Consider the following 20,364-nt stretch of genomic DNA (forward strand, 5'->3'; position numbering starts at 1 on the left):
TAACTTGGCGTTAGGCATGAACCTGAGGGCATAACCTCAGTAGCATGGATCCCACTATACCTAAACATGTGAGCATCAAGGCATCATCAGCAGAAACATTAGGCGTACCCACCTTAGCTCAGGCGGGGAGTGAAAACATAATTGTATGACATTAGGCCTCACCTTAGGCCTAAATGCAACATCATCAACATGGGCCTAACACATGAGGCATTTCAATAGGCATAAAAACACACTATGCGTAAAAATAGGCATAACCCTCATTAACAGAAGGTATCAGGTACATTATGCACACAAATCCATCAAGGTTAGCGTTAGGCATAAATCAAAGTAGGCATAGAATGAAAACATCTTTGCATGAGATTGGGCAAAACCACATGCATTAAGCATCCTCCTGAGCATAAATCACATCATGCATAACATTAGGCCTAGAAGCATGATGCGTCTCATTAGGCGAAAGCCTCTTTAGATCGGGTATGAGCACATTATGCCAGAAACCAACAATGTAAGCCTTAGGGGAAAAACATTAGGCATCAACCTTAGGCATATACGCATTATGCAACCTATCAGCAGTAGTCCCATTGGGCATAAACACCTTAGCATGTGGCACCTGGTTAGCTGGAAATCATTAGGCATAAGGTACCTCAGCAGCAGTGCATCCTACTCAACATCAGCAGGGCATGAAGACATTGTACATTAAAACAGCAGTGCGCACATAACACCTTAGCATACCTACAGAAAGGGCCCCAGTCGTTGCAACTTAGCCTGTGGCGCCGCTGCACCTGGGGAGCCCCTACTCTGGGGCTCTGAAATGAAAAGTCTGGCCTGGTCCGTGTGAGTCCCCCTCCGGGACTCTGAAGGTAGAAATGTCCCCAAAAGGGTCCTGGCACCACTGTTTACGTAGGAGCCCCACTCAGGAGCTCTGAAGTGTAGAAATGCCCCCAAAACGTTGCAGCTATAAAAAATAAGTACTGGCACTGGAGTCTGCACTGGAGCCCCACTCCGGGGCTCTGAAGTGAAAGAAAAATGCTCAATGCTGCAGCTGCCCACTTCCGCGGTGCAGCTGTGGTGGCAGAGACCAGCGCCGGCCCTCACTGTGCCTCAGCCACCCCCAACAGTTGCAGAACCCAGCCCCACTCACCGGCAGTACTGCTGTGCTGCCGACTCCTCTGGGCAGGGGGGGGGGGGGGGCACCGGCAGCTTCAGCAACACGCGGGGCTCTCCTCTCCTCACGGGAGCCCCGCTCTCCCACAGGCCACAGCGTCTGCTGGCCTCCCTTCCGGCTGGGCCACACTACCTTTCTCCTGACATCGGAGGAAACCCCCCCTGTGGCTGGCAGGGCTTCCCTTCCCTCCGGCGACTTTTCAGGTCTCTGGGCCTCTGCTATCTTCACCCGGACCCCCTCCTGAGACCCGGGACTTCGACGAGGCCCCCGCATGGTTTCGGACGGCTTCCTGGCAGGCCCCGCCCACCGTGTGATGCTCCTCTCTCCATCTACGACGTGCGGGGTAGGCTCCTGCCTTCAGTTTAAAGGCGATATAACGCGGGGTGGGCACCCGCGAAGGACAGCAATACGGGGTAGGCTCCAGTCTCCTTCTGGGTTGCCGCGGACAGCACGGCGGCCCTCAGCTGGTCCCCGGGCAGTGGCGGTGATTTCAGGCAAGCAGCGCTCCACTTCTTAGCACTACACAACGTATTCAGGTCCCAGGCAGCACGCGGGGTGGGCACCCGCTCTTCATGCAAAACACGGGGTAGGCACCCGCTAAAGGCGGCAAAACGCGGGGTGGGCTCCCGCTGTTGTGAAAGACACAAAAAGCGCAGAAAACGCGGGGTGGGGTCCCACTTTCAAGCAAGCAGGCAGGGGGGAGTCCCACATGCCGGGACTCCCTCGTAGCTCTTTGGAATCAGAGCGCTGCAGGCGGGCAGAACAAGCGCTCACAGGGTCGCTTGAATGCAGGCAGAGCTGGAATAAAGTTATAGCGCTCACCAGGTGTGAAGTGGCTGGTACAGATTCAGGGTCCCACACAATGAAGTAGCGCCCACGAGGCGCTAGGGGCCAGGGGGAGCAAACAGGCAATGTTGGGCAAGATCAGCAGGCAGTGGGCGGCTCATCAGAAGAGGACAGCAGTTCCTTGGAACAGTCATCTCCCATAATGTGGCACTCCTCCTGGCACAGCAGTCTTCAATCCAGGAAAGATCTCTCACTGGCCCTGTGGACAGCAGAGGTGTACCAATGGGCACAGGGGCCAGCACGCAGGCCCTTGCGGCGGTACCTCCTGGCAGAGTGTCCCCTCCAAATCAAAATCCAAGCAAGCCCACCACATGGAGTCTCAGCTCCTCTATATATACACCCCTCACCCCACCTACTGGAAAAAGCCAGAAGCTTCGGGAAGGCTCCCTGGGGAAACCGATCCCAATTGGTTTTGGGGGAGGTGTAGAACACCCTGTCACTTCGAGAACTAGACCGGCAACCCACCTCAGGCAGGCGGCACAAAGCACACAGAAATGGCGTCTGTTGAAAGTGACATTTCTAACACAGTGAAAATAAACCTGCTTACACCATTGCGCAGTATTTATTATTTTCCGTTCAACCACCCCACATAACATATATATCTTGTTTCATTTAGAGGTATCCATAGGGGGTGGAAGTTCCCAATCCAGCCTATGGAGGGCATAGAGCACATGCACTTTACACCAAACTCCAGTGCCAAAGTGCTCACAGTCCGTAAACCACCCATAGCATAACGCAAAAAGGCTAGGCGGAAGGCAAAAAACATTCCGGGGTGACCCTGCAAACAGGGCCAAGTCCAACAGTTTTACAACGTAAAATCTATTACAACGCATGTCATTACATCGCATGATCCCATTACAACACATTCTCCAAAGTAACGCCCCGGCGGAGTTAGAATACTAATTGCGTTGTAATGGATTATGCATTGTAACAACATGCGTTGTAACAACATGCGTTGTAATGGATTTTGCGATGTAAAAAATGTGTTGTAATGACATGCGTTGTAACGCGTGCGTTTAAAGTTTCATATTCACCATGCCTAGTGGCTGAACGAAAATGATGTGTGCCCCCCTCCCCCCACCATAATGTGGTGAGCCGTCCCTGAGCCTCCCATATCTCACAGATATTCTTGGCTTTGGGCTGAATGAGCCTGCTGGAGTGGTGGGTGCACCCCTGCGCTATGCCCCAGACCATTTTGTAGTGGAAATCTGATTTTATTCCTGGAAAAAAATATGCAATTTATGCATCCATAATTTAGGAATGGTTCACAAAGGCACAGGCACAGGAGTGACAGGAACAGCCTTGAATTGGCTGCGTTCTTTCCTGGAGGATAGATCCTACCAGGTTTTTGAGGGTGAGGCCAGCTCAAATCCCAGGCCCCTTTATTGAGGAGTGCCTCAAGGGTCATCCCTGAGCCCCACTCTTTTTAATGTTTATATGGCTCCTCTCGCTGACATTTTTCTACCCTTTGGGGTACACATAATTACGTATGCCGACGACACCCAATTAGTGGTGGCATTCAATCACAAAAGCAGCTCCTCAACCTGCCTGGGCCCTTGTCTTGAGGAGGTGATGAGATGGATGTGCCATTCCCATCTTAAATTGAACGGGGACAAGACCGAGCTCATGTTGCTCGGTAATCCCTTCCCCCTCGAGATTGCTTCCGCATGGCCACCGTGTATGGGTCCTCCGCCTGTCCCCAAACCTGAAATAAAGAGTTTGGGTTTCTGGCTTGACTCTGAGCTTAGCTTTAAAACTCAAGCAAGGAAAGCTGTTGCTTCCTGCTTCGGCATTTTAAAAATGCTGCGTAAAGTGTCGCCTCTGCTTCCCCCTTTAGCAAGAAAGCTTGCGGTTCAGGCACTTGTCTTATCTCGCCTGGCCTATGGCAACGCCCTCTATCTTGGTGCCCCCGGTGCGGTTCTTAAGAAACTTCAAACCATGCAAAATTGCGCCGCACCGATTCTGGAGGGTGTCCCTAGCCGCCAATCAGCTAAACCCGCCCTCAGGTCTCTACATTGGCCTCCCATTCAGGAAAGGGTCCATTTATAGTCCTCTGTACCACCCATACGATGCTAGAGGGTGAGGGACCAGATATTATTGCTTCTTTTGTCCGGCCCTATCAAGCCAACAGACAGCTACGCTCAAATGACCTCCATTTGGTGTCTGTCACCAGAATTAGGGGGTCCAGAAGCGGCGGCCGGCTCTTTTCGTATAATGCCGCCAAATTATGGAATTCCTTGCTGCTGCAGCTGCGTAAAGAGTCAGACCATTCCATCTTTCGTAAGAAGCTTAAGACCTGGCTTTTTGCTAATTGATTGCCACAGTTTTTTGCGGTTCTGCCCTAGCGCTGGGATGCTTTTCGGATAACCATGCGCTTTATAAATGCTATTTCATTCAATGATGTAGGTTAGCTCAATTCACAGACAGCCTGCAAAGGTGGATAGTAAGGCGTGTAGGTTACTGCTCTGAGTTTTTTGAGATTGCCACAATTTAGAGGAGTTCCAGAAATCCCCAATAGCACGTATGGAAATCTACACAGATTGTAGATTTTCATGCATATTCCTTCTCTGATGTACTTACTTTTTAGGACTGTCTGCAAAGCGGGCAAGTGTAAGTATTGCACGGCATATAAACCTTAAAAAAAATCAACACTTGGAAAATATTTTTACATGTGAAGTAATTGCTCTGTAAAACCAACAGAAAATATGGAGGGATGGCATTAGGGTACTTTTTCTTTGATCTAGACCGGTTTCTTCCCACACATGAAAGTCACAATGGCAGACGTCCGGTAGCTTTGCTAATAACGGGTCTAATTTACACCCTTGTGAAGCAGTAATGCATCATTAGAGTTATTTACACTGGGTATGTAAATGAGGCTGATATGTATATGTTTAGTTCTGTCACAATAATACCAAACTGACCGATTGTGTCAATTTTTGATTTCATGTCTCTGGCTTTACTTATCACCTCCTACTTAGATTAATCCACCACTCTAACCCCCTCTCCCCTCCCCAATAGACCAGCTGACAGTACTTTCAACTCCCTCACACAGAAGCACTCTCTCCACGTTGACAGCACTCTAATCCCTCACAGACTAACAGTCACACACAATACTGGGAACACTCTAACCCCTAACAGACTAACAGCCTCTCAGTATCAACAGGTCTCCCACATCCATCAGAATAAAAACCACACACTGCCACAAGTACTCACACTCATCACAGACAATCATTCACACACTATGTTGTGTTGTGTGTATTTGTAAAGCGCACTATCTCCTACGAGGGTATCCTGGCACTGAACTACCAAAAAGGCTCTCACACCCTCATAGTCCTGACATATATCTGAAATCACTTTTTCATAGACTGGGATTTTGTGTGTGTGGTATTGTGGATGGAAGAGTGGGAGAATGCAAGAATGAGTCAATGGGTGAATAAATAGATGGATGAGTACAAGGATGAGTTACTGTGTGCATTGATAGATGAATGAGTGACTGTAGGCATGAAAGTATTGCAGCAGGCGTGGACCCATCCCAGCACTTTCAGTTTTAAGTGAGAACTATTGGCTCTGGTAATGCTTGTCTAAAAAATGTGATACCTACTGGCTTTGCCAATGCCAGTGTTTTTCTCATTTATACCTGATGACAGATGTAGCACATGTCACTGGAGCACTCTACTCTCTTTAGAAAACGTTCAAGCGCTAACCAAGCCATCTGTTAATTAATGCTATTTACGCTCATTTTTGGTGATTCAGTGATGCAAACTTCTTGGCACCACTAACATTTGATGCCCTGGCAGCAGTGCTTAATTTGAGACAGTGGTTTCCGGTGCTCGGCACCGGCGCTTAATTGGCAGCACTGGTATTTATGACAGTCTGCCACATGCTGGGCTGTTTGTCTGATTTAAAGTGAACCCCACCACTGGTGTTTACTAATTCAATAGACGTTAAATATGACTACTACCTGCCGCCCATGCTAATCTTATAGCTTTGGGGGCCTGGAATAGTCTGAATTGTCACACTTGGAGGAGTGTGATGGTTAGTAGCTGGTTTGGTACTGGCAGCACTGGCACGGGCAATGGTGGTGTAGGCTGCAGTGGCCTCCTGATGAGGTCCCGGGCACTTAATTTTGTACAAATGAAGCACTGCCTGGCATTTACAAGGTATTACTCTGAAATGCAAATGTTTGTCACGCTTGTGGAGCCAAATGAGAACAGCAAGAGTTTAATCTACTTTTGAATGAATTTTAAAGTCAGTAAAGAATCATAATATAGTAACAGAGAAGGTGGTAAATAAGCAGCTAATGAAATATGTGGAGGACAGTAACCTCCTTCATTCGACTCAATTCGGGTTTCGGCCACACCATTCCACGGAGTCCGCCCTTCTTAGGGCTTCCGAAACCCTCAGGCAGGGCGCTGACGAGGGTCAAACCATGGCTCTCATCCTTAGCGCGGCGTTCGACACTGTGGCACATTCCATCTTGCTACAGTGTCTGAGCAAAGGTGGGGTGAGAGGGGCAGCGTTGAAATGGATTTATTCATTTCTTGTAGGCCGAGGCTTCCAAGTGAGGCAGGGTGACTATTACTCTGAGCGAATCGCTCTGGACCAGGGGGTGCCGCAGGGCTCGTCCCTGAGCCCAACACTTTTTAACCTTTATGTAGCCCCGATTGCCTCCTTGGTAGAGAGCTACGGCCTCCGAATGGTATCCTATGCCGACGACACACAGCTGGTGATCTCCCTGTCGCGCGCACCCGATCTTTCGGCGGACACCTTCAGAGCCTGTATGCAAGACCTAGCTGCCTGGATGTCCGCTAATTGCCTTAAGCTTAACGGAAATAAGACCGAGGTGCTTGTCGTAGGGGGAGACCGTTCGGCGTGGACGTCGGCATGGTGGCCTCCATGCCTAGGTTCAACACCTATCCCGTGCCTGAAAGCAAAGAACTTGGGCATCTGGTTCGACTCCGACCTAACCTTCGGCCCTCAGATCAACCGGGTGGTCGGATCATGCTTTGGGACCCTCAAAAGTCTCAGGAAGGCACTGAAGTTTCTACCGGTAAAGGCCCGTCAAACCCTTGTGCATGCATTAGTCACCTCAAAGATGGATTATGGCAACCTCCTCTATCTAGGGACTCTGAAAAAGAATTTGAGCCGTTTACAGGTCCTACAGAATGCTGCTGCTAGGCTAGTACTTAGACTACCCAGAAGAGCCGCATCTTCGGTGGCCCTTCGGTCCTTGCACTGGCTCCCGATCAGAAGTAGGGTTGATTTCAAAGCACTCTGCATGTGCCATCGGATCATCAACGGGAGGTCTCCTCTCCCTTTGAAAGGACTGCTGACGCCTTATGAACCGTCCCGCTCCCTCAGATCTTCTGGCTCAGGACGCCTTGTTGTCCCCAAGGTATCTAGAGCACGGATGGGCGGAAGATCCTTTAGGTACCTTGCAGCCGTCAGATGGAACACATTACCCTTAATACTGCGTCTTGAACCATCTGAACTAATCTTTAGAGCCAAGCTCAAAACTGCACTATTCGATCAGTAAAGTATCCACATCTGTAGGTTCCAGTTAGCAGCCGCTCCTTAGCGCGGGGACACGCCGCTGTGCGTCACCAAGCGCTTTATAAAACTCCCTAAATAGAAAATAGAAATAGAAATAGAAATAACACATATCCGATAAAGATCGCTTGAACGCATCACAAACCACACCTTTGCAGTATATTGAGAGATTTTCAGTTGGTTATCCTTATCTGCTAGCATGAGAGACCTCAAAAAAATAATTTCATATGAACTTTTTACATTTTCCAATAAACATTTTAAGATGACATAGGGCCTCCTTTAGAGTTTGGAAGGAATTGAAATACTGACATTTCTAGGAAAAAACTAAACACGGGGAAGAATCCACCTGCTGAATTTCTTCCAAAATACTATCCCTATGAGGGAAGAAATTCATCTGGTTTAATCAAATATAGCCTTTTACATTACATTTGTTTACAACGCATGCGATTAAAATGTGGTTGTTACAACAACCACGTTGTTACATCACAGACCCATTACAACGCAAGTCGTTACAACGCCTTGCTCTAGGGGGCGTGCTGGACTTAAAAATAGCATAATTTACTATTCCTTCTCCAGTTTGTGCAACAGTAGGGAAGGTGTTGGAATAGTAAATTATACTATTCCTTTGTTTAGAGCGCCCCCTAGAGCAAGTCGTTGTAACGACTTGCATTGTAATGGTACTGCGATGTAACAACTCGGTCGTTGTAACGGCGGCATTGTAATCGTATGCGTTGTAACACATGCAATGTGATGGCTGTTTCCCATGGAATGGAATGCATGTTTACAGTTTCATCCAGAAACTGGAGGGTGTTCTGTTTCCTACAAAATCTAAAGGCTGCCCTCAGTTTTGGCGCTCTGATCTTTTCTTCTGTAAAAAAGACACATATTTCAGCCAAACACAAACACATAGTACACACTTGTGATAAAATATGCATTCTGATTTGTACCACAGGTTTGAGCCAAGCTACCAGAATTGCCATCTTTTATGTTCAGAATACAAATGCACCTGCTAAATTAAAGAATGGCAGTCATGTTTGTGTGAGTAAAAGTGGTCTGGTGTGGCACACTTGGCACTGGAATGGCACTCTGTGACATCATTGATGCCTCTTTTCCTCAACACAGAAACAGGGCGTCTTACCTCATGCTTCCCGCCATCAAGAGGCACAGGTTGTAAATGTGTGAAAAGATGAAAAGGAAGAGGATGGTGCTGAAGAACATGGTCATCCAAGACCCGTGATCATCACGGAACATTTTCAGCCGAAGAAACTGACCTGTAAGGAGGATATATTGCACATTAATACAGAAATTCTAATCATTACATCTTAGTATCAATAAAACGTCATCACCTAAAAAGCTCAAGGCAGATTAGACATCACTAACCAAGTTACTATATTTTTTATGCATATTGGGGAAAAGAAATGAATAATTTGATAGAAAATAATTGCAACCAGTCCATTTCCCCACCTCCACTTAACATACATTTTGTGACTGGTCTCCAGCTCTACACTGCGTCTCAATGCTGCTGCCCCCATCCATGTTTAATTTAGTCACTATTTTGTTGCTAATCCTTTCGCTGGGTGGAAGTGCCTTGTGTTTGCTAATCTTTTCTAATGTTGCTCAGATTTCTCCCTCCAGTAGCGTGTTGGCTATCATTTTTTCCTTCAAGGGATGTGAAAGTCTGCCACAAGTCTTCACGCTCCTCCCCTTTATTTGTGTACATAGGCGCCCTCTTGATTCAGCCCTTCTGAGGCATGCTGTTGAAACAACCCACTATGTTTGCAGCCTGAAGGTCAATTGTGTGTAATCTGTCCTACCCTTCTGGAGACAGGCTTCCAGAAACACGTGAAATACTGGAGCCAGTGTGCACACTGGTAACGCCAATACCCGCAATCCAGTGCTTAATTTTAGCTGGTGGTTTCCAGTGCTGGGCACCAGCACTTAATTATAAACACCAGCACTTATGACAGTCTGCCACATGGCGGCACTGTTTATCTAATTTAGGGGTGTGCACAACAGTTGTTTATTAATTCAAAATACATTAAAAAAAACATGACTAACGCCTTACTGCCCAAGCCATTCTTCTAGCTCTGGGGGCCTGGAATAGTCTGAATCATCACACTTGCAGGTGATGTTATTAGTTCTGTTGGTACAGTCATTGGCCGTGTTGGCAGAGGCGATTTGTGGTGCAAGATGCAGTGGCCTCCTGACGAGGACACTTGCACTTATGTGTTTTTTACTTTCTTTTTACAAATTAAGCACTGTTACAAGGCCCGCAGTATTCAGCCCAGCATTCCTCTCGATCTCTGTAGAGACAGACGTGCTTGAGTCACTGCAATGCAGTCTTAAGACCTCATAAGACCCCACATCCCATTAGGAACGGCTTCTTTTGATTTTTGTTTTCAAAGTTAATTTGGATTTAGCCTGTCATAGAACATACATAGTGGGACATCTATGCCAACAAGCACATTTGAACGTCCTGCACTGTTATGATTTGTGATTTTGTGATAGTGTATTTATTTTACTGCTATAATCATATCTAAAACCCAAGCTATAAAAATGAAAGTCAAAATAATTGTGTGTCACTACTCTATTGAACCCCAGCAACACGTAGAAAACAACTCAACGGTGAGATTGTTACTGTACCTGCTGATTAGATAACTTATTAGCTAATTTCACCCGCTGCAGGGATCTGTGAAGGTGATACGGGATATGTGAGTGGTGCTGGCTGAGACCTTAATCCTTCTGCAGTCTATGAGTCACGACTTTGTTGTATATTAGTGATCGATCCTATTACACAGCTCGGGCACTCCAGGGTTGGAGCGCAAAGAATTATTTTTATTTGCGTAAATATTAAGTTGTATATATCTTTATTGTTTATGGTAATTTATCAGCATTACAATTGAAACACTGAACTCATATTAAAAGGATACGAGCGACATTTTATTGTGACTGTTTAGCGAATACAGTTATGAAAACAAAGGACAAATGAAAGCATATTAAGACAATATAATGGGCAGTTTAAGACATGCAGGCAGTACCACTCTAAATAGCTATTAAAAGAGTAGTTGCAAAAAAGTGATAGACAGAAATTCCACGGCAGAGTTGTTCCTTTTGTTCCGACCCACAGAGTTGCATCACACTAACAGCTTAATTGCAATAGCAGTGTACAAGCAATCACAGTGAACAAACACATAATACAATAAAATGATTTTAAGGTGTGCAAGAATATCTCGCAGGAGCTAGTGCGACAAATGTAGCAGCGAGGTAATCATCATTGATCGCAGCAAGAGTACTCGGTGGAGGTGGTGCTACAACTCTGTAGCAGTCATTGCTTTTCTGCAGGGGTGGAAGCGAGGTTTTCTTTCAGATGCATTACACATTAGAATCACTTAAACGAAAGGAAGCACACGGATGATCTTCAGGTGCACAGAACAGCAGTAGCACCAAATGGTTCTTCCTTATAACAGCGCGATGGTTGAATGAAGTGCTAATGCGAAATATAAGACGCCATTTTTCAACAGGTGACAGCAGCATGTTCCTCAAAGCAGTCACCATCAGTTTGCGTCACACATAGGTCAGTTTTTTTATTCTCATCAGAGAGAGAAAGATTCACAGATGTGGGGTACAGTATTATATAGCTGATCAATTGTTGAACTAATATCCTAGGGGACTGGGGGTGCCAGGCTACACCTCTCAACGGATGCCTTAGGAAAGTCAGCAGAGCCCAGCTGTTGCGCCCCTAAACAGCTATACCTTTTGGATACAATGATGATACAGTGCCATGATGATACAGTTTGTCAATAGGATGTTCAGAGCTGTGTTGTTAGAGATTAGGGAGGCGATGATGGCCTGCCGACATGTGCGAACTCCCAATGTGTTCCACCCTCTCCGTAGTCCAGCCCTGCGCTCCTTCAGCAATGCTGGACACACAACATGTTCAAATGATTATCCACAGCTACCACAGACCCTGCAAGTTGTTTCTTCACCTGGCTGACAACAACTGGCTGGATGCTTCAAACATGGCCACTCCCCGAACAGAAGGCCCATAAGTCTCGTCTTCAGATGGATAGCAGACGTGCAGGCAAAATAAGGTGCTGGGGTGGCAGGCTGATACCTGCTGATGACTGCCCAGGCATGTCTACGTTTGGCAAGCATTCTATCTGAATGGAATGACCAAAGGCAAACACACTTTGATACTTATTTTGAAAGTTAATTGGCTGGGGTTGCTGACCCAGAGACCTTATACGTTCACTAGTAGCTGGCAGTCCTCAAGGAACCGACTGTGAGCTTGACCCAGCCCCTTGCAGCTGATTTCGGGCCATAGCAATGCCTCTAGGCTACAGCCCGGGCCCCCTGTCGCTTGTCACACAGGGTGAGGTAGGCACCAGTGCTAGCTCCCGTCGGTCAGAGAGGCCAAATTCAAGCCTACTATGGGCGTCAGATGAAGACTTTGGCAGCCGAAAAACTTTTTGTATATCTTCGTGACGAGTTTGTTCAACAAACTGTTGTCCCTGCCTAGTAGAAGTTCCCTCCCGTAGGTTAATGAAGAAGAGGCTTGGCCTCCAATAGCCATTTTGATTTTGTCGATAGTCTCACCTGAAGGGCTAGGGCTACTTTCCATTGTTTCATAATCAACCTCGAGCACCAATCTGTGTCCCTAAATACCGGTAAGAGTGATCCAACACAATGTTGTTGCGATTATAAAACCACCCACCTCCCTGATATTTCTTTCATGCCAAACATTACAACCTTTGTCTTCTTCAGATTCACCTCTTAGTTGTTGGCCTCCTGTATCTTTCCCTTTGTTTTCTACTGTGTTGTAATATGTGTATAACACTTTATACCACTGTTGTAAACTTGATGTATTCTCCCAGGGGGTCAGGTAACAAGGTACCCTGTTTACTGTGTATGGTTAGAAGAGTGTGGGTTTCTAAATCATGGAAGACTGCAATCCCAGTATGCCGATTTCCTTATTTACAGTCACATTATGGCATCTCTAATCACTTGTAAAAAAGAAGTGAGATAGCTGCCCAACTGTAATAATTTATTACAGTTAAGTAGTAGCATCATAAAGCCTGGTGCCAGATCCAGCAGCCACAGAAAAAGGCAGGTCACATAGCACCAGGACAGCTGCAGTTCAAACAATGAAAGCATTTGTTCTTACAATCTGTTTTTCTAAAATAACCAGTGTGAGCTCCAGCTTTCTTCACTCATAACATGCACAGGTAAGGCATGAATTACATGCAGGTAAGAGACATATATCTGGAACAGGTGGTTAACTCACTGAGGGGAATGTATAGGTGGGTGAGTGAGTGAATATGCAGGTCCTGATACCTTTCTCACTTAGGTAATATTCCACATCAACATCCTGAAAGTCGCATGCATTCCACATATTGAGAATGTGCTATTGACTGGGTCTGGTGGACTAATGCATCCGCTGTAGGGGCCTGTGTTCAACCTCATGGCCACAGTTCCAAATCCTGGTGGTCCACTCAGCTTTTCATCCTTCTGAGATCGCTAAAACGAGTACCATTGAGTTGGGTAACAAACATCTGCTATTTAGCGCCAAGATACCCTTGGGTGAACACATGCTTTACAAATACACGTTATGTTAAATTGTAGGTCATTGTATTTGGATCAGCTCAACCACAGCCCAAGTAACTATGCTCTATACAGTCACTCAGGTGGCAACGTCTTCAAAAGGGGCTTTGAATGTGCACACATCAGGTGTTGAGCAAACCTAGCCTCGGTGTTGCATCTGTTCAAAATTTTGCGGGATACTAATATGAAGTAATGAGGCAAGCACCAGACAGCATCATTAATGATTGGCTTGGGTTAGCCCAGAAGTTTTAGCAGTCACAGCCAGGCCAGCTAAGGACATATTTTAATGGGCTGCCACCGAGGGAGGGAATGTAAGCATCACTGTTTCCTGAAATAAGTGCCAATGGTGTAAATTAACCAATACATGCCGAGGTCATGGAAGTCAGAAATATGCATTTATATAAAGATATTGTTCATCTCTCAAAACTTTGGTGATATGAAATTGAATGTTACTGACTGAACTTATTTCATTCAGTTTCCCTCTAGCATCCTTCCTTAGACAGTTTGCGGGTGGTTCATCACATAGACAATAGATTGGGAGCATATTTCACTCACAAAGAGGATTTCCTTATTTGTACATAGCATAACCCAATGGTACTGTGCCAGAATGTTGTAATTTAAATACAGTGCTGCAAAAATATTGCAGCTGAAATATTGATTATCATAGAATCGTGAAGTAAGTGGCATTTATAAGTAGGTATAAATTTACTTTTCTTGGCTCAACATTTGTGTACCTTGGCTATCAATCTATCTATTTCGTAAATAGATGGATGTGATACTACTGTTTATAGACAAGTATGTGCAAAAGGTCCATGTGTTTTTTCTGTAATATGCATCTTGGTATGTGTTTCAAATGGATCTTTACCACTCTCTTGCTATATATGTATATGTATATATATATATATATATATATATATATATATATATATATATATATATATATATAAATTGCCCCGTTATAGTTAGTGCAGGCAACTATAACTCACGCGACCGCAATCCTCTGCTGATGCTAATACTGTATTTAGACACTTATTTGCCCATGTCTTCTTCCATACATTTTTAGCTATACATATATTACAAATATTTTTTTTTCATAAAGACACATATGTCATCAGCAGAAGATAGCGGTCGCGTGAGTTATAGTTGCCTGCACTAACTATAACGGGGGAATTTCATTGGTTTTTTATCAGTAAAATTTCCGCTAACTATAACATGTGTGAAACCTATGGTTTTTTCAGTGAATTTGCAAGGTTTTTTAAATGCTAATTCCTAACTATAACGTGTGTGAAACCTATGGTTTTTTCAGTAAATTTGTACGTTTTTTTAAATGCTAAGTTACTTTACGCCATTCGTGGCGTGCGCGCCCACTTAACGCAGTTCGTTCCGTGCACGTACGGTAAGCGTACCGTAAGCGCACCGTAAGCTGGCTCAGATATATATATTGATTTAAAGGCTATTTTCTCAGAATCTACTGAACAGATTTACACCAAACCTACAAAAGGCACTTCCTTGACCTGAGGACTACCTCTCTGCCAAATTTCTAGTAATTCTGTTCAGCCGTTCGGGCTGTAGCCCTGTCTAAAGGTCCTATGGAAAAATGCATGGGAAAAATGCGTTTTGGGACCCCCCTTTTATCTCAGCCCCCGCTTGACGAATCCCCCCGAGACTTTCAGGGAAGGAGCGGAGCGTAGCGCCCCACCTATTTTGAAAAATTCGCGAGGATTCGTCGACCGGCGCCAAAGTTATTCAAAATAGAATGTTGCGGATTTCCTATGGAAACGTGGTCCTAACTATAACTACCTACTGGCGACCGCCAGTAGGTAATATTTATATATATATATATATATATATTACCTACTGGCGGTCGCCAGTAGGTAGTTATAGTTAGGACCCCTTTTCCATAGGAAAACCTCAACATTCTATTTTGAATAACTTTGGCGCCGGTTGACGAATCCTCGCGAATTTTTCAAAATAGGTGGGGCGCTCCGCTCCGCTCCTACCTTGAAAGTCTCGGGGGGATTCGTCAAGCGGGGGCTGAGATAAAAGGGGGGTCCCAAAACGCGTTTTTCTCATGCATTTTTCCATAGGACCTTTAGACACAGCTACAGCCCGAACGGCTGAACAGAATTACTTGAAATTTGGCAGAGAGGTAGTCCTCAGGTCAAGGAAGTGCCTTTTGTAGGTTTGGTGTAAATCTGTTCAGTAGATTCTGAGAAAATAGCATTTAAATCAATATATATATCTGTGCAGCTTACCGTGCGCTTACGGTGCGCTTACGGTAAGCTTACCGTACGCGTACGGTGCCGTGCTCGAGCGCGATTCTGATTGGCTGTTAGATCATAGTAAACATTCGAATCGGTCGAAACCAGGAAGCGGCGGCCGCCATTTTCTCACTCGCACTGTCAGGGGGGTGAATAAAAAAGGTGGATAATGTGAAAAGGGGGCAGGCTCGACAGTTCCTGACCCCCTAGCCTTGGTCAGGGGGTCCCAGAAGGACCCTCAAGGGCAAAAATGAAATTTATTTTTTTTTCGAAAAATCGCCGTATGCGCGTAGCGTACGCGCACGGTGTAATCTGCGAAATTCCGCGAAATTCGCGGAATTACGCGTACCGTGCGCGCACGGCAAAAAAAAAATTGCAAAAAGGAAAGCTTAAAAAAAATAAAAAAAATTGTGAGGTAAGGTTGGCTCTTATAAGAGCCGTTGGGTTCATACAGGGATAGAGGAAAGAAAGAATGGGAATATTATGAGCGTCTACAAACATGCTGGTCTATCTTATTGTTAATAAGGGGAAGACTGACCTCCCCAAAAACAATAAGACCACCACATTTTGTACACCTCATTTCAACACTCCCAAATCGAGGGTTGATGTCCGAAGGAAAAGAAGAAGGTGATGCTCCAACAACAGAGGAAGGGCTCAGCTGAGCTGCCGATGACGTACTCGGCTGAGCATCTGAGGCTGGGCTCTGGTGACTTACTGAAGAGTTTTCTCCAGTATGTCGAGCAAAGGTCCTTGGGTGTCTGTCCTGAAGGTGTCTCTTCATAGAGTGATTTCCAAAGGAATATTTTTTCCTTGGATTTCCTCTTGATAAAACACGATCACAAAGTATGCAAGTGACCAATTGAGCATTCACCTTTTTCTCCCCCTCTGGAAAAGTGAAATACTCCCATACAAAAGAAGTCTTTTGTTTCCTCCTTCTCTGGATCATGGTGGTGCTGCTGGCCTCACTCTCAGAAGAGGTGTGCTGTTCTGCCATTGTATCCCAATGTCAATCCAGCTCCTGCTCCTAGAGAATCACAAGCAGAAATGAGGGGAATGGGTGTGGTGTGGGAAGAATCTGGAACAAAGTAGTTTCAACCAATGAAAAGTGTTCTTTCAAGCAGAAATGAGGGGAATGGGTGTGGTGTGGGAAGTTTCTGGAAGTGAAAGTAATTTCAACCAATAAAAAGTGATCTTTGTAAGTCACATGACCTGCCGTGCGCGCACGTGACGCTTACGGTGCGCTTACGCAGCGCTTACGTCACTTTCGCGCATGCGCATTACACGCCCCTGCGTAACCGCGACGTTGCTTCCGGGTATACGCGTACGGCACGCACGTATCACGTAGGCGCGCTGCACTAATGACGTCCAGAGCGCGTAGCGTCAGCTTACCGTACGCGTATCCTACAAGCGCGTAGCGTCAGCTTACCGTACGCACACGGAAAAAAATGCATTAAAAAAAAAAACCTTTCCATAATGCAGGATATAGTACATAAATTATTATATAAAAAGGCTTACAAAAAATGACATAAAAAAAATTTGCATTTAAAAAACCATACAAATTAAATGAATTTGGGAATCAGACACATTATAGTTAGAAATTACCATTTTAAAAATCTTGCAAAGACACTGGAAAAACCATAGGTATCAAACATATTATAGTTAGGAATTAGCATTTAAAAAACCTTGCAAATTCACTGAAAAAACCATAGGTTTCACACACGTTATAGTTAGGAATTAGCATTTAAAAAACCTTGCAAATTCACTGAAAAAACCATAGGTTTCACACATGTTATAGTTAGTGGAAATTTTACTGATAAAAAACCAGTGAAATTGCCCCGTTATAGTTAGTGCTGGCAACTATAACTCACGCGACCGCAATCTTCTGCTGATGACATATGTGTCTTTATGAAAAAAAAATATTTGTAATATATGTATAGCTAAAAATGTATGGAAGAAGACATGGGCAAATAAGTGTCTAAATAAACTATTAGCATCAGCAGAGGATTGCGGTCGCGTGAGTTATAGTTGCCAGCACTAACTATAACGGGGCAATTTCACTGGTTTTTTATCAGTAAAATTTCCACTAACTATAACATGTGTGAAACCTATGGTTTTTTCAGTGAATTTGCAAGGTTTTTTAAATGCTAATTCCTAACTATAACGTGTGTGAAACCTATGGTTTTTTCAGTGAATATATATATATATATATATATACACATATACACATTCATATATATAAATACATGAACAACAGACCCCTCCATAAAAGAGACCAGAATACACAGCGGGGAGCTTTCGGAGGTTCCTTTAATGACAATTGCTGCAAAGCATGATGCATTTCGGCGTAGTGCCTTCGTCAGATGCCGCCAGCCAAATGAGGTTCCTTCTCCTCCCTCCATTGTATTTCTATGGCCCTCCCGATATTGGAAGGTTAACTGACTCCGCTTGAATTGAATGCAGCTGCAGTCTGATGTCAAAGACTACAGCTCCCAGCATTCCATGTTGTGGTAAGTACCGAGAGTGGAGCCAAAGTTCTCTTGCTAAATAGCGCTGAAATACCTGGCAACAGAGGGGGCTTGATGTGGTGAAGAAACCCCATGAATAAAAAATTCCAGGACCCCCTTAGGTCCCCAACGCTCTGCCCCAACATCTGAAAGTCAAACTGGGCCATGAAGCGCAGATATAGTGATCCCGCCTCTCCGTGAAGTCACAGACTGTCACTGACAGCAGCCACATGCCTGGCTTGATCCTGAGGCGGTCCTGCGGTATAAATACATATATACATATATATATATTATCTACTGGCGGTCGCCAGTAGATAGTTATAGTTAGGACCTATTTTCCATAGGAAATCCGCAACATTCTATTGGGAATTTCTTTGGCGCCGATTGACGAATCTTCGCGAAATTCTCCAAACTTTTGGCCAGCTCCGCTCCACTCCTACCCTGAAAGTTTTGTGGCGATTCGTCAAGCGGGGGCCGAGAAAAAAGGGGGTCCCAAAATGCGCTTTCCCCATGCAATTTCCCATAGGATCTGTTGTCGCAGCTACAGCCCGAACCGCTGAACGGAATGACACCAAATTTGGCAAAGAGGTAGTCCTCAGTTCGGACTCGTGCCTTTTGCATATTTGGTGTGAATCTGTTCAGTAGTCCCTGAGAAAATGAGGGTAAAAAAGTTAGTGATATTTATGGCCGCGGAGGATCCGCGGACCCTACCCGCACCGTACGCGAACCCTCCCCGAACCGAGCGCGCACCCTCCCGATCGCGCGCTGAATGCTAATTGGCTGTCGAGCGTCTCTCTACATTCGAAACCAGGAACTGTTGGCGGCCATTTTCTGCCTTGGTAGAAGCGAGGCTGAAGAAGCAAGGGGAATAAGTGCGTAAAACTTATAAAGGGGGCAGAGTGGAAATACTCTGACCCTCTAGAGGTGCTTAGGGGGTCCCAGAAGGAACCCCTGGGGCCCCCCTTTTTAAAAAAAAAGCGGCGAAATGCGTGCACGGTTCGCGCATCCTATCGCGTTGGATGCACGGATTCTCTCGCGGTGGGTGCGCGGATCCACGGCAACGTTTTTTGAAATCGACAAGAAATCATTGGTTGTATAAAAACTTTCTACACTGAAAGGTAGGGTGTATATTTTTGTTTTTTAAAGGTATGATTGTAATTGGTTAACAAAAACAGATTGTAAGGAACATTATATATGATAAGCGGATATGTTGAAAAGTCAAGCACACTTCCTGTCTTGTGTAGAAACATTGTGTGCTGAACTTGTGACCTGTGAGCTCAGTGCAGTGTTCCATGACCTGTTTCTATGGTAACAGGCAGAAGGCAGATTGGGGGAAGGGTTGAAATGTATTTCAGTTGGAAAGGGTTGAAATGTTTAACCAATAGAAATGTGTGTTTGCTTTTGAGTTTATGTGCGAAGGATTGTGATTTGATGTTTACATGTATATGTGTGGAAAATGAAAGGGAAACTTTTTCATTCTTTGCTTTTGCTGAGAGGTGCACAGTGCAGAGATTCTGTACAAGAAAATATGGTGAGTGATTGATATACCCCTTAATCTACAAAAGAACTTGAAAGATGAGTTATTTAATTGTGAGGGAATGTATGTAGACTATTTTAATCAGACTAATGTATTTTTTCTGCTAAAGTGTAGGGAGTACTTTTTTTCTCTACAATGTGTGTGCATGTAGAAACCATTCTGTGATAGGCATTTGTGTTTTTCATGTGTTTGTAGACAGATAACTGTGCAGTTTTTATATTTTGGTAGAACTAGAAACCAGTCATTGTTTATGAATTTGTGAAATGAGTTCTGTTATATTTCTATACTAAAATGTAGTACTACTTCTAGATGAAGAAATGTGTTTAAATATAGTGCAAGTGATAGTGTTGTTTGTCTAGAATCACACAGTGAGTCTGTGTGCATTTGGGAACCACTGTGAGAGAAGCATTTGGTAACATTGTGTATTTGCTGACAGATAACTGTTTTAAAACATGTTATGTTGTCAAGTTTTAGTAGCATATGCTTTCATTAAATGAGTCAGGCTTTGACATAAAAGTGCAGTCCTGAAATATGTAGAATGTGTGCAGTTCCCTTACCACTTGCACTGTAGTGGAGGAGTTTTGGTAAACTGATAGGGATAGTGGTGCTTGTCTAGAATCACACTGTGAGTTAGTGTGTATTTGGGATCAGTGTGAGAGAATCATTTGGTTAAATCATGTATTTGCTGACAGATAACTGTTTTAAAATCTGTCATGTTGTGAAGTTTTAGTAGCATTAGAATCCAGTCTTTGCTTACATGTTGATTAAATGAGTCATGCCTTGACACTGATGTGCTGTACTTAATTATGTAGATTGTGTGCAATCCCCTTACCCCTTCCACAGTAGTGAATGATTTTTGGTAAAGTCCTAGGATAGTGTTGATTGTCTAAAATCACACTGTGA

The 20,364-nt window shown here is 44.7% G+C and overlaps 1 protein-coding gene across 1 annotated transcript in view; it reads right to left on the reverse strand.

Annotated features, from left to right (window-relative positions):
* Nucleotides 1-20,364, reverse strand: part of TMEM117 (transmembrane protein 117) — a 1,887,095-nt gene that overhangs the window by 1,470,579 nt on the left and 396,152 nt on the right. The window contains exon 3 of the mRNA XM_085653044.1: nucleotides 8,697-8,829. Within this exon, the coding sequence (XP_085509170.1) occupies nucleotides 8,697-8,829 (133 nt within the window). The remainder of the gene's footprint in view (nucleotides 1-8,696; nucleotides 8,830-20,364) is intronic.

The sequence above is a fragment of the Triturus cristatus genome, chromosome 4_1 (assembly GCF_964204655.1).
Source record: "Triturus cristatus chromosome 4_1, aTriCri1.1, whole genome shotgun sequence".
In the NCBI taxonomy this organism is placed as follows: Eukaryota; Metazoa; Chordata; class Amphibia; order Caudata; family Salamandridae; genus Triturus; species Triturus cristatus.